Genomic DNA, 12,012 nt, shown 5'->3' with positions numbered 1-12,012 from the left:
GCAAACTGTACATGATCACAGCCTAATGTACAAGTTCCACATGAATGGGACGAGATGCAGAAATTGCTTACTCAAGCTGTTTGCCAGAGGTTCTGCTGGAGGTTTGATCCTGTTGGAATAGGGATCCTGGAGCACCAAACCATGCCATCTGATTTGATTATGCTTCGGGGGACACTTTGGACTGCCAGAACCATAGTTAACAAAGCTGAGGTGTTGACAAATTTTACATTCCAACTCTATTTGTGCCTTAATAGATTCCTGATATTTGGCAGCAGTGAGAAGAGGTTTTCTTGGCCATGAACCTGACTTTGAACTCTTTTGAAATTTTGAATGTCTTTGTGGTGATGTGTTTCTGGTGTCATATCTGCATCTATTGGCTGAATGCTTGTATCTCTCACAACCAATAAATCATATTCTCAAGATATAATTTTTTACTAATTTTGGAGCTCTTTATAAAATTATCAAATTCATTGCATCTGAGTGCAAAGTGGAACTCAGTCAAATTTTCATAGATTTTTTTTCATTTATCTATTGCAATTTTGGATGATTGCAGAAGCTTTGGAGAAATTGTGGTGAATGATGAGAAGGACCACCTAACACTTGGATAGCAATGCCTTGTTGGGATAGGTTTGGTCTAATTTTCAAGCAGGCCAAACTCACTCACAGGTCTCATTTCAGTGTCATTATCCTTTCTCTAGTTGTCCAATTTAGATAACAAGAATCATTGTCTCAGCTTTTGTATCCATTAGGGCCTAGATTTTGCACTAATTAAAACTTAGCGGCACTCAATTATGCTGTTCAATGCAGTGGATGCATTGTGGCTGGAGAAGTGGCAGAACCTACAACCACAGTAATCCTGGGAAGAATGGGAAAGAACAGCAGCGTGGCTTCAGTCTCCACACCAAGACTTGGTGGAGATGTGTGATGCCCGATGTCCACAGGGAGGCAGTAGAAGTGGGTAGCTATGGAACTTAATGTCAAATGTCTAGCCCCTGAGGACTGGGGCTTGTTTGAAAGCAATTGTCAATTCTCTATCCCTAATCACTTAGCTATCAAGACCCCTCTTAATCTGGAATTTGGGTGGTGGAGTGGAGATCCGTCTTTAGCAAAGAAGGTGTGAGGTGCTCTTTCCCTCTGCTGGCCTACAGTTGGGCAAGGTGTAGCACTTGCTTAGCCCCCTGATCAGGGTCACGTGAAGCTATGGAAGCAGGTGGCAGAGGGTCATATGAGCAGCTTGTGCATATCGCAAGTCCTGGTTATGTGACCACTGATGCCAGGCATTCAGTCTCTGAAGAGTATTGGTAATGTAAAGACACTGCCCAGAAGAGGGCAATGGCAAATCCCTTCTGTAGAAAAAATTGCCAAGAGCAATCATGGTCATAGAAAGACCACAATTGCCCACGTCTAATGACATGTCACATAGCGAAGGAAGCAGGAATTGGATCTTTTACTGCACCAGCAAGCACTTGGCAGAGAGGTAATTATCACAAATTGCACATGTTGCCAGCAATACAACTTAGATGAGCTCTCCACTCAAATAATTTTATATAATATTTAGTTACCCATATTCATATCTGTTGTGAAACAATGTTGTTTATGACTTCAGTCAGCAGTAACAAGTTAGAGTGAAGTGGTGAAGGCAGGAATGCCAGCTCTTGGGAATGGCAGCTATTCATGGAGTGCATAAGTGCTATCCTGGCACAGGAAGACAACATCCTCTCACTCCACCCACAGTTCCTTATTATTGCATGCCAGCCAGCCTAGCCTGCTGCTGCCCACGCTGAGAAGATGTTAGATGCTGTGGGCCTCTGCAGTCAGGTCCTCGTGCACAAGGTTGTTGGATGAAATTGTCCACAGTCTCCTCCACAGAAAGTTAATTATCAGCTACACTGCTGCCTTTGAGAAAGGACCGTGCAGAAGCTGAGCGTACGATCAATTGTGTATATCTGAGGGGATCTTAGTTGGAGCAATAAACAAAATGCCAGCATTTGTTTCCAATTGATTCCTGCTATGCCTGCTGAGCATCTGTCCTATGAGCCTAAATCACATTGGTGCCCAAGTAGTGTGTGGGGAAAGCCAAATTTACAAACTATTTCCAGGACCAGATAATTTTTAGTTAAATGTTTAAGTATCATTTACCCTACTGCCTCCTTGCTCCCCCATGTGTTGTATCTATGCTTCTTCACTCACTGCCTTCATAATGTTCCTTTCCACTTGGCATATCCCAGTTATGTACAATAATGCCCACTAGGAATGTACACTAGTGTATGCAGTGTCAGTCCTGTGGCTGCCCATATTGTATCAGCTTTGCAGTGCGCATTCGTGCAGTACACCTGGTTTTGGAGCTGAATTTGGACCTGATTATCAATATTGGGCCCAGAAGATTGGACCTGGATCTGGTCAACTTACCTTGGGTCTCAGCTCTGGTCTCTAGTTATCTGGTCTTTGTTGGGCCCTGATACTATGGTCTGTCATGATCTTGTATTGGTCGGGCAAAAGGGGATCAAGTCTCAACTGGGATTTTCAGTTGCAATGTATAAAATGTTCCTGTTGGTCTCCATTTGCTTTCTCTGGTGATATCATTGGTTGCTCCTTTTATAGAATACAGCCATCAAGGATTGTTGATTAACCTATTGGCAGGGCGGCTACTTCTGTCAGTGGCTGGAGAGGAATGAAGAGGGGCTGCAAAGGTAGTGAGTCTGGACAAGATGAATCCATTCCATGGGCAGTAAATGCTGTGTGTTTTGACTATGTGCCAGTATCTTCTTCAACATGACACCAACTGTGACTTCTGTCCGAAGTGTGTACATATGCCATAAATGTCACTTTTTTGACACTCAAAAGCTCCCAGTAAACAAGCACTGTCTGAATCTATTTCTTCTTCCAAATCTGTTCTGACTACTTTGAAAGGGTTGAAATCTGGAAAGAGTAAATTGCATCCAAATACAACAGCTTGGTAAATTTTAATAATGTTTGTGAAATAAGTCCATTTATGTGAGAAAGTGGGATTGAAAGTGATATATGACAACACACAATGTTAATCTGTTGCTGAATTATGAGCCTGATGTAATGACTTTGGTCAAATAGTTTCAGGATGTAAATTTCAATGAAGAGCATCACACAAAATCTAAGCTAAGGGCTTGCTGTGTTGTCAGGGTGCTTAAATGAGGATCAAGGTGCAGCGGCAGTTCATTGCAATACATGATAACATGGAAAGGAAATGAGTACATTAATTACAGTAAGTATATACATGTATATTGAATAGATTAGAAATAGTGCAAAGACAGAAATAATAAAAAAAAGTGCCCATGGGTTCAATGTCCATTTAGGAATCAGATGGCAGAGGGGAAGAAGCTGTTCCTGAATTGCTGAGTGTGTGCCTTCAGGCTTCTGTACCTCCTTTCTAATGGTAACAATGAGACAAGGGCACGCCCTGAGTGATAGGGGTCCTTAATTATGGACGTCGCCTTTCTGAGGCACCATGCCTTGAAGATGACATGAGTACTATGGAGGCTAGTACCCAAGATGGAGCTGACTTTTTGTACAACTTTCTGTAGCTTCTTTCAGTCCTGTGCAGAAGTCACTCCATACCAGACAATGATGCTATCCATGGTACATTTCTAGAAGTTCTTGAGTGTTTTAGTTGACAAACCATATCTCTTCAAACTCCTAGTAAAGTAGAGCTGCTCTCTTTCTTTCTTTACGGCTGCATCGATATGTTGGCAGCAGGTTGGATCCTCAAAGAGCTTGATACCCGGAACCTGAAATTGCTCACTCTCCCACTTCCGATGCTTCTCTAAGGATCGGTTCGTGTTCCCTCATCCTACCCTTTCTAAGTCCACAATCAGCTCTTCTGTCTTACTGACATTGAGTGCAAGGTTTTTGCTGTGACACCACTCCACTGGTTGGTATATCTCACTCCTGTACGCCCTCTCATCACCATCTGAGATTCTGCCAACAATGGTTACATCATCAGCAAATTTATAGATGGTATTTAAGATGTACCTAGCCACACAGTCATGGGTATAGAGAGAGTAGAGCAGTGGGCTAAGCACACACCCCTGAGGTACACCAGTGTTAATTGTCAGTGAGGAGGAGATATTATCACCAATCCACACAGATTGTGGTCTTCTGGTTAGGAAGTCGAGGATCCAGTTGCAGAGGGAGGTACAGAGGCCCAGATTCTGTAGCTTATCGATCAGGACTATGGGAATGATAGTGTTAATCACTGAGCTATAGTCATCCTGAGTTGTCCAGGTGATCTAAGACTGTGTGGGGAGCCATTGAGATTATGTCTGCTGTAAAACCTATTGTGGCGATAGGCAAATTGCTGTGGGTCCAGGTCCTTGCTGAGGCAGGAGTTCATTCTAGCCATGACCAACCTCTCAAAGCACTTCATCACTGTACGTGTGAGTGCTACTGGGCAATTGTCATTAAGGCAGTTCACACTACACTTATAAGGCACTAGTATAAGTGTTGCTTTTTTTGAAGCAGGTGGGAACTTCCAACTGTAGCAGTGAGAGATTGAAAATGTCTTTGAATACTCCCATCAGTTGGTTGTCCCAAGTCTTCAGAGCCTTACCAGGTACCCTATTGGGGCCTGCTGCCATGCAAAGATTCATCCTCCTTAGAGACAGCCTAACATTGGCCTCCGAGACGGAGATCTCAGGGTCACTGGGTACAGCAGGGATCTTCACAGCTGTAGCTACATTCTCTCTTTCCAAGTGGGCATAAAAGGCATTGAGCTCATCTGGTAGTGAAGCATCGCTGCCTTTCATGCTATTGGGTTTTGCTTTGTAGGAAGTAATGTCTTGCAGACCCTGCCAGAGTTGTCTTGCATCTGATGTTGCCTCCAATCTCGCTCAGAAAAGTAATGATGTTTCTCAAACTGGAGCTATTGTTCTTTTTAAGTGCAGATTTTTATTTAATGTAAAGTCAATAAGCTTATACATGTTGCTTCAATGCAATATTGAGCATGGCTGTTCAGTATGTATGGAATCTTTTACCATTGTTATACCATGTGAAGCAATCACCAACACACACAAAATGCTGGTGGAATACAGCAGGCCAGGCAGCATCTATAGGAAGAATGGGATATGAAATTAAAATGTGGGAGATCCTGCTTTCTCTGGCAAACAGAGCGTAGGTGTTCAGTGAAACGGTCTCCCGGTCTGAGTCGGGTCTCACCAATATATAAAAAGCCACACCTGGAGCACCGGACGCAGTATATCACACCAGCCGACTCACAGGTGAAGTGTTGCCTCACCTGGAAGGACTGTCTTGGGCCCTGAATGGTGGTGAGGGAGGAAGTGTAAGGGCAGGTGTAGCACTTGTTCCGCTTACAAGGATAAGTGCCAGGAGGGAGATTGGTGGGAAGGGAGGGGGGGATCGAATGGACAAGGAAATCGCGTAGGGAGCGATCCCTGCAGAGGGCGGGGGGGGGGGGGAGGGAAAGATGTGCTTGGTAGTGGGACCACCACCTGTAATTAGAAGTGTAATAACTGTGTGTATTGAGGGAAGTTTCCAAAGGTGGACATTTGCTCACAATGCACTGTGTATGGGAAAACCTTTTGTATGTTTTTTTATTGTTCCTAAATAAAATATTCCAATTTCTTGAGAATTTACTGATATAGATGCTAACTGAGTATCTTTAAATGTAGGTCAGAGGTTAATGAGGCGTTGTTTTTATTTTCTTTTTATTGTTGTTGCTGTTAATTTGGGTTTCTAAATTCTCTAACTGTCAAAGGGTCATCAGGACAGCTTGGGAGTGAGGCTTCAAGATCCACTTCTGTGCCTCTCATGCCTGATGCAGGGCCTCGGCCCAAAACATTGACTCTCTCTGATACCGCTTGATTCTTCCAACAATTTCTATTTGTTCTGGAATCTAGCGTCTGCAGTCTCTTGTATCTCCAACAGCTCTAAAGCTATTGTTCAGTTACCAGGATATTGGAAATCAAATTTTTGATATCCACCATTTTCTATGTTCCTTTTGTTTTTTCTTCCGTGTGTGTGTCCATTTCCAACAAATGATTCCATTTATTTATCAATCATGTGAATAGTACTTTGTAAAACCTATTTAATATGTTTAAATTTTTCCCTCCTTCGTTCAAACACAGATAACTTTCCTTTCCCATATTAAACTTAAATATCAAAGTTCCATTTTTTGTCCTTTATTTCCCTGTTGGTTTATAACTGTAAATTTGCTTATAAAAGCTATCTTTTGTTTGCAGCTCTCTTGTATGCAACCATATTTGGTAACGTGACAACGATCTTCCAACAAATGTATGCTAACAGCAACAGATACCACGAGATGTTGAACTGCGTCCGAGACTTTTTGAAGCTTTATCAGGTGCCCAAAGGCTTGAGTGAACGTGTCATGGACTACATTGTTTCGACTTGGTCAATGTCAAAAGGAATTGATACTGAAAAGGTATAAAAAGTTTTTTTTAAAAAAAGCAAAAGAAAAGCCTAAGTTTTATTGCTTTATAATATCTTTTGATAAAATTGGTTTCATCACTACTTAGTGTACTATATATTTTTATAGACAGCAAAATGTATTAATGCAAAGGGCTATCCTCTCAGCTGTGGACAAATTCTATTGCCAACTTACGAATCTCCCATCTTTTAGGTCTCCAAATCTAATACAATATCTTTTAGGTACCTGTTCTGACTGACACACTCCAAATCTTAATTCCTTGCTTCCCGCTGGGCATTGCATCCTTGCAACCACCCATCACGAATCGCCAAGTTGTAATTTCTCTCCTACTCAGCTGGATCTCTGCTTGCAGCAGCCTCATATCTGATTAGAATCCTTGAAGTGAAAAGAGATTACTGATTTGAATATAAGTAAGGAAATATTCTCCAGAGCCATAAAAAAAAAAGGTAGATCTTGATTTTGTGAAATAATCTAAAATGGTCATGGAAGGTAATTTATAACTTTTCCTAATTATGCAGCTCATGAGACAACAGGACAAAGAAAACCTTCAGATATTCAACATAATTACAAGAATACTAGGTTCCACCATTTTATGTGTAAACTATCACTCCAATAGCAATTGATTAAATATTAAGCTATGCACCTCCTTATGTACAGTTGAGGTACAGATCCAGCATTGCAAGTTTTGTTTGCTAATACTGGCATTGATTTTGGTTGTAATTTCTTTCTAGATAATACATCATGAATAAGTCACTATTGTTTTCAAATTTTGGATCTAACCCATAGGCTGAACGTAGATATGAGAGATTAAGAGAAATTAACATTTTAAAATATATTATCATCTGTATCATGCTGTTTAGTCTTTGAAATATTAATACAACTGCTGGAAATGTTTCAATTTTTAGACTTTTTTGTAATTCTGTTATTTTTTAAAAAAACAGCTCTGTCAATAATGGGAAGGATTGTTGGACCACAGAAATGCAGACCTAAGAAATGACACATGATCATCTTCCTCTGAACAGGAGAACCGCAATTTTTAAGTGTAGACATTCCCAGGGTCATGTAGGTTTTCAAGAAATTTCCATAACCTGAAGATTCCTTAAATCGGAAAAGCTGTTGGCTGAGACAGCTTCCAGCTGAGATTGCAGAAGTTGCACTGGGAAGTTCATTAGCAACAGTTTAATATGCATCTTAGTTAATTTTAGATCTCAATTTGCTCTTAATTAGAACTAGTTAATTAGTATAGATCTGCATACATGCTGGGCCACAGAAGTTGCCAGACCAGAGAGTTTCAACTGAACTTAAGTTATGAATTACAAATTGATTTATTTGTCTTTGTTTTCCTATTTTAGGTTCTAGAAATATGTCCTAAGGATATGCGTGCAGACATTTGTGTTCACCTAAATCGTAAAGTGTTCAAAGAGCATCCTGCTTTTCGGCTCGCAAGTGATGGCTGTTTACGAGCTCTGGCAATGGAGTTTCAGACCATTCATAGTGCTCCAGGAGATTTAATATATCACGCAGGCGAAAGTGTTGACAACCTTTGCTTTGTGGTTTCTGGGTCCTTGGAAGTAATTCAAGATGACGAAGTTGTTGCTATCCTAGGTAAGACTTGAACATATGGTATTGATTAAGATTAATTTTTGTGGATGATAGACTAACATTAAACTATTTAGGAGTCAACCTGTTAGTAACTTGTTTGCTTTGAAGATTAATGATAGAATACATTACGAAAACTAAAACATCAAGAATATCTGAGAACTGTCAATTGGCTTTATTGCCAGTAAAACAGAATACATAATGCATCGATTAAATCTGCACTGAACAAAAATGATTGTTGATGGTATCATAGAGTTCAGTCGGCCCTCCTTATCCGCGGGGGATTGGTTTCAGGACCCTCCGTGGATACCAAAAAATGAGGATGCTCAAGTCCCTTATTTAATCTGTCTCAGTGCAGTGGACTTTAGGACCCAGCAGAACACCGGACCTTATTTAACTGTTTCAGTGTGGTGGACATCAGGACCCAGCGGCGCAGCTCTGAATCTGCAGTGCTTCTGTTCATGAAAATAATGACAATCATGATTGGAAGTAATAAAGCGATCAGAAAGAGGTGAAACGCCATTGGTCATTGGAAAAGCATTAGGCTACAATTGGTCAACGATCGGAACAATTTTAATGGAGCATGTGAAAGGCCCTGCCCCGATGAAAGCTACAATTATTACTAAGCAACAGTGTTTTAATTATTGAAATACATACATTTCTTAAGTGTTTTATATGCATAGAATGATAAAATATATACTATAAACTAAGACAAATGTTTGACTAACTAACGCTAAATTGTACCGGATGTACCTGGTCTGACTTCAAATCCGACTTAAAGACGGACTCAGGAATGGTACTTGTTCATAACCCAGGGACTGCTTGTACTTTATAAGTAATCTAGAGATGATTTTAATACCTAATACAATGAAATTGCTATGTAAATAGTTGTTATACTGCATTGTTTAGGGAATAGTGACAAGAAAAAATAGTCTGTACATGCTCAGACAACGAGTGCTGGAGAGAGAACTTCCGGGTTTTCCCGATCCGCGGTTGGTTGAATCCGCGCATGCGGAAAGAGAAGGGGAGCTGACTAGTATTTTGTTTTGAAGGTTCCAATAGTAAATGCTTTTCTATCTATTTTTAAAATAAAGTTGTGCTTGTGGTGGTTTAATGTAAGTAGGCTGGGAAGGTGGGAAGCAGATATTAGAAAGCTAAGAAAATGCTATTACAAAGCACTTTTTATAACCTCAGTCTGTCTCCATGTCCTGTACAGCCATTTAAATACTTTTCACATTTCATAACTAGTAATGTAGAAAACATTACATGATTTGGAACAGCACAAATATCCAACAGCAGATTTGCTAGAAGTGACTATTTTTCTGTTATAACAATGGCAAAGCTTACAAATATTGGCCAAACATTGTTACGAAGTCCTTTATTTTATAGAGACATATAGCATATTGAGTCCATGCTGAGCATTAGGCATCATTTATACTAATTTCATACTAATCCAGTTTTATTTTAGAGACACGGGACAACAGATGGAATCTGGAGCAGCAAACAGTCTGCTGAAGGAGCTCAGCAAGTGGAACGACAGGAATTGTATTTTAACCCAAAAATTAAGACGCATTGGAAAAACCCACAGAAGCTGTTTGACCCACCGGGTTACTCCAGCAGATTGTTTGTTCCTTTAGTTTTATTCTCCTTACTCTGCCATCAACTCTCTCTGGATTCTAATCCCTCATCCAGATGTTAAGAGTAGTTTACTACCAATTGGTCTATGAACCTGAATGATTTTGGGTAGTGGGTGGAAATCCATGAGGTCATTGGGAAGAAGTGCAAAATTCCACCTCAGGCAACACTGAATGATTGAAATGTGGTTGCTGGAGTTGGGAGGCAAAGCTTCACCAACTGTGTCTTTTGTGTTGTCTTGAGTTGCACTTTAAAGTGCACGCACACATAGATATGCACATGACTCTGTTTATGAACTCATTCACTTCAGATTTACTTTCAAATTTTGTATTTCAAAATGACAATATCTCCTGTTAGACGTTCAAGGTAAGATTCCTTAGCAACTGCTTTTAAATAAGATTAGTTGGAGCCTATATGCCCTAGATTGGTGGAACAATTGATTGGTTAGCACTGATTGGGGTGCCATTCTTTATACTTCAATTAACTGAAAACGTTTTGCAATGCAGGTGCCAGTTTTCAAAATTTGTCAAAATTTTAGATGTCATACCGAATCTTTTCGAAGTTCTAATTAGAGGTACTGCCATGCTTTCTTTGTATTTGCACTTGCATGCTAGGCTTAAGTTCCTACGTATAAGCAACGTTTGACTGACTGCGCCATTTAAGGTTCCGATGTTGATTGAACTTCATTTATTTATCACATGTACACTGAAACAATGAAAGTCATCACGTGTGTTAACAACAAACACAACCGAGAGCAGCCCACTAGTGTCACAACACATACTGGTACCAAAATGCCCACAATGCTCAGCAGAATAACTCGAGCAGTAACACCAGAAACAAAGACAACAGCACAAAAGCCCTTTTCCCACCCACCCATCCACTCACGCACACAAACAGGCCTCCAACCCCAGGTCAGGCTGCCCCCGGGCTGCTGACCTCCAGTCCTTGGCCCTGGACTTTGAGACATGCAGATCACAGTCCTCCAACTGCCCATCGCTGGCCTGAACTCACAGACCGTGCTGTATGTGGTGGGAAAGCTTTTAATTTCCAGGGCAAGATATTTACCAAAATGGTTGTGCTGTTGTGTTTGGAGCAGAATGAATTGAGGGCAGGTTTGTGGCTTACTACAGTTGCTGGGAGAAATTGGAATGAAATGAGATGCTAGAATTATTTCAAAATGCACCAAGTATACAAAATCAACTGAGCAACTGCATGTCTGGCAGATGAACTCACCAGGGATACCATGATGCTTCGTTGCACTAGCGAGTGACCCTGGCATTTGTCATTTTATTTCCTGTGGCTTTGAAGCTTGGTATAGTCCTGGATGTGTACACTTAAGGGTCATTCCAACCTTGAAGAGGGTGGCATTAGTGATTCTGGTCAACAGAAATTCATTGCTGCGTCAATGATGTGACATCCGGGCACTTAACAAAATATTCACTTTCTTCAAGGAGGCAGTGTTGCCAGAAACACCGAGCTTTACAGTGGAACGTCTGCCTTCCCACATGTGGGACAAAGTTTATTTACATGTGCACACAGCTTTTGAATACTTCACATCTAAAATTCTGTGGTAATAGCAGAAGAAGTGTCCGCTGTTCATTTGACATTTTGCTGGTGTGCAGTAACAAGCAAAGAAATTTTCCTGGCATTTGCAATAATGCTTTTATCCTATATCTGTCCTTGATTTTTACCTAACTAACCCTCCTCCCGTCTCCTCCAGTGTGTTCTTCAGTCTGACTTATGTTTGGATAAGTGGGTCTGTTAAGTGTGTAGTTCATGGTAAGTATTTATGGATCCAAGCAGGTGCAATGAATTACTAGTTTCCAACTTCAAACAGGCTGAGAAAGCTGTTAATATTCTGATGCTAAGGTCCACCAATTTGTTTTGCTGTGGAAATGACTCACCAGATTTCTCATAGCCTGCAGCGTGTTCTGTAATATTTTTGCTCCCCCAGAGAAGGCGTTTCTTACAGCCACCTGACCACAGAGTCAGAAAGGTCAGCAAAACACATTGAAGATTCATAGGGATGTTGAAAGATTCCTGCTGCTTGCAATCTAACATGCCGCCTACATCCTTTGGAAGAGTGACACCAAGTTCAACATTAGTGTGACTATGGTGAACTACATATACCTGTCTGGACATGCCCCCTGCTGACTGCTCCTGTGGCTCCTCCCACAGACCCCTGTATAAAGGCGATTGAGGTCTGAGCCCGGCCTCTCTGTCTCCAGGATGTAGTATGGTGGTCAACCACTGCTTGTTCCTTCTTCCAGTCAATAAAAGCCGATACCTCGCTTTTACGTCTCAGAGTGAGTTATTGATGGTGCATCAGTGACTATAGTACT

The 12,012-nt window shown here is 41.0% G+C and overlaps 1 protein-coding gene across 2 annotated transcripts in view; it reads left to right on the top strand.

Moving 5' to 3' along the window:
- The window catches only part of kcnh1a (potassium voltage-gated channel, subfamily H (eag-related), member 1a), a 263,321-nt gene that overhangs the window by 92,768 nt on the left and 158,541 nt on the right, over positions 1-12,012 (top strand). For both annotated transcript variants that reach the window (XR_012099590.1, XM_073050741.1), the window contains exons 8-9: positions 6,231-6,430; positions 7,789-8,041. Coding sequence is in view for 1 of the 2 variants with exons in the window: in XM_073050741.1 (XP_072906842.1) it covers positions 6,231-6,430; positions 7,789-8,041 (453 nt within the window). In the remaining variant the exon portion in view is untranslated. The remainder of the gene's footprint in view (positions 1-6,230; positions 6,431-7,788; positions 8,042-12,012) is intronic.

The sequence above is a fragment of the Hemitrygon akajei genome, chromosome 7 (assembly GCF_048418815.1).
Source record: "Hemitrygon akajei chromosome 7, sHemAka1.3, whole genome shotgun sequence".
Classification (NCBI taxonomy): domain Eukaryota; kingdom Metazoa; phylum Chordata; class Chondrichthyes; order Myliobatiformes; family Dasyatidae; genus Hemitrygon; species Hemitrygon akajei.
Note: the sequence above shows the minus strand (reverse complement) of the source record. Positions and strands in the feature narration are given on the sequence as shown.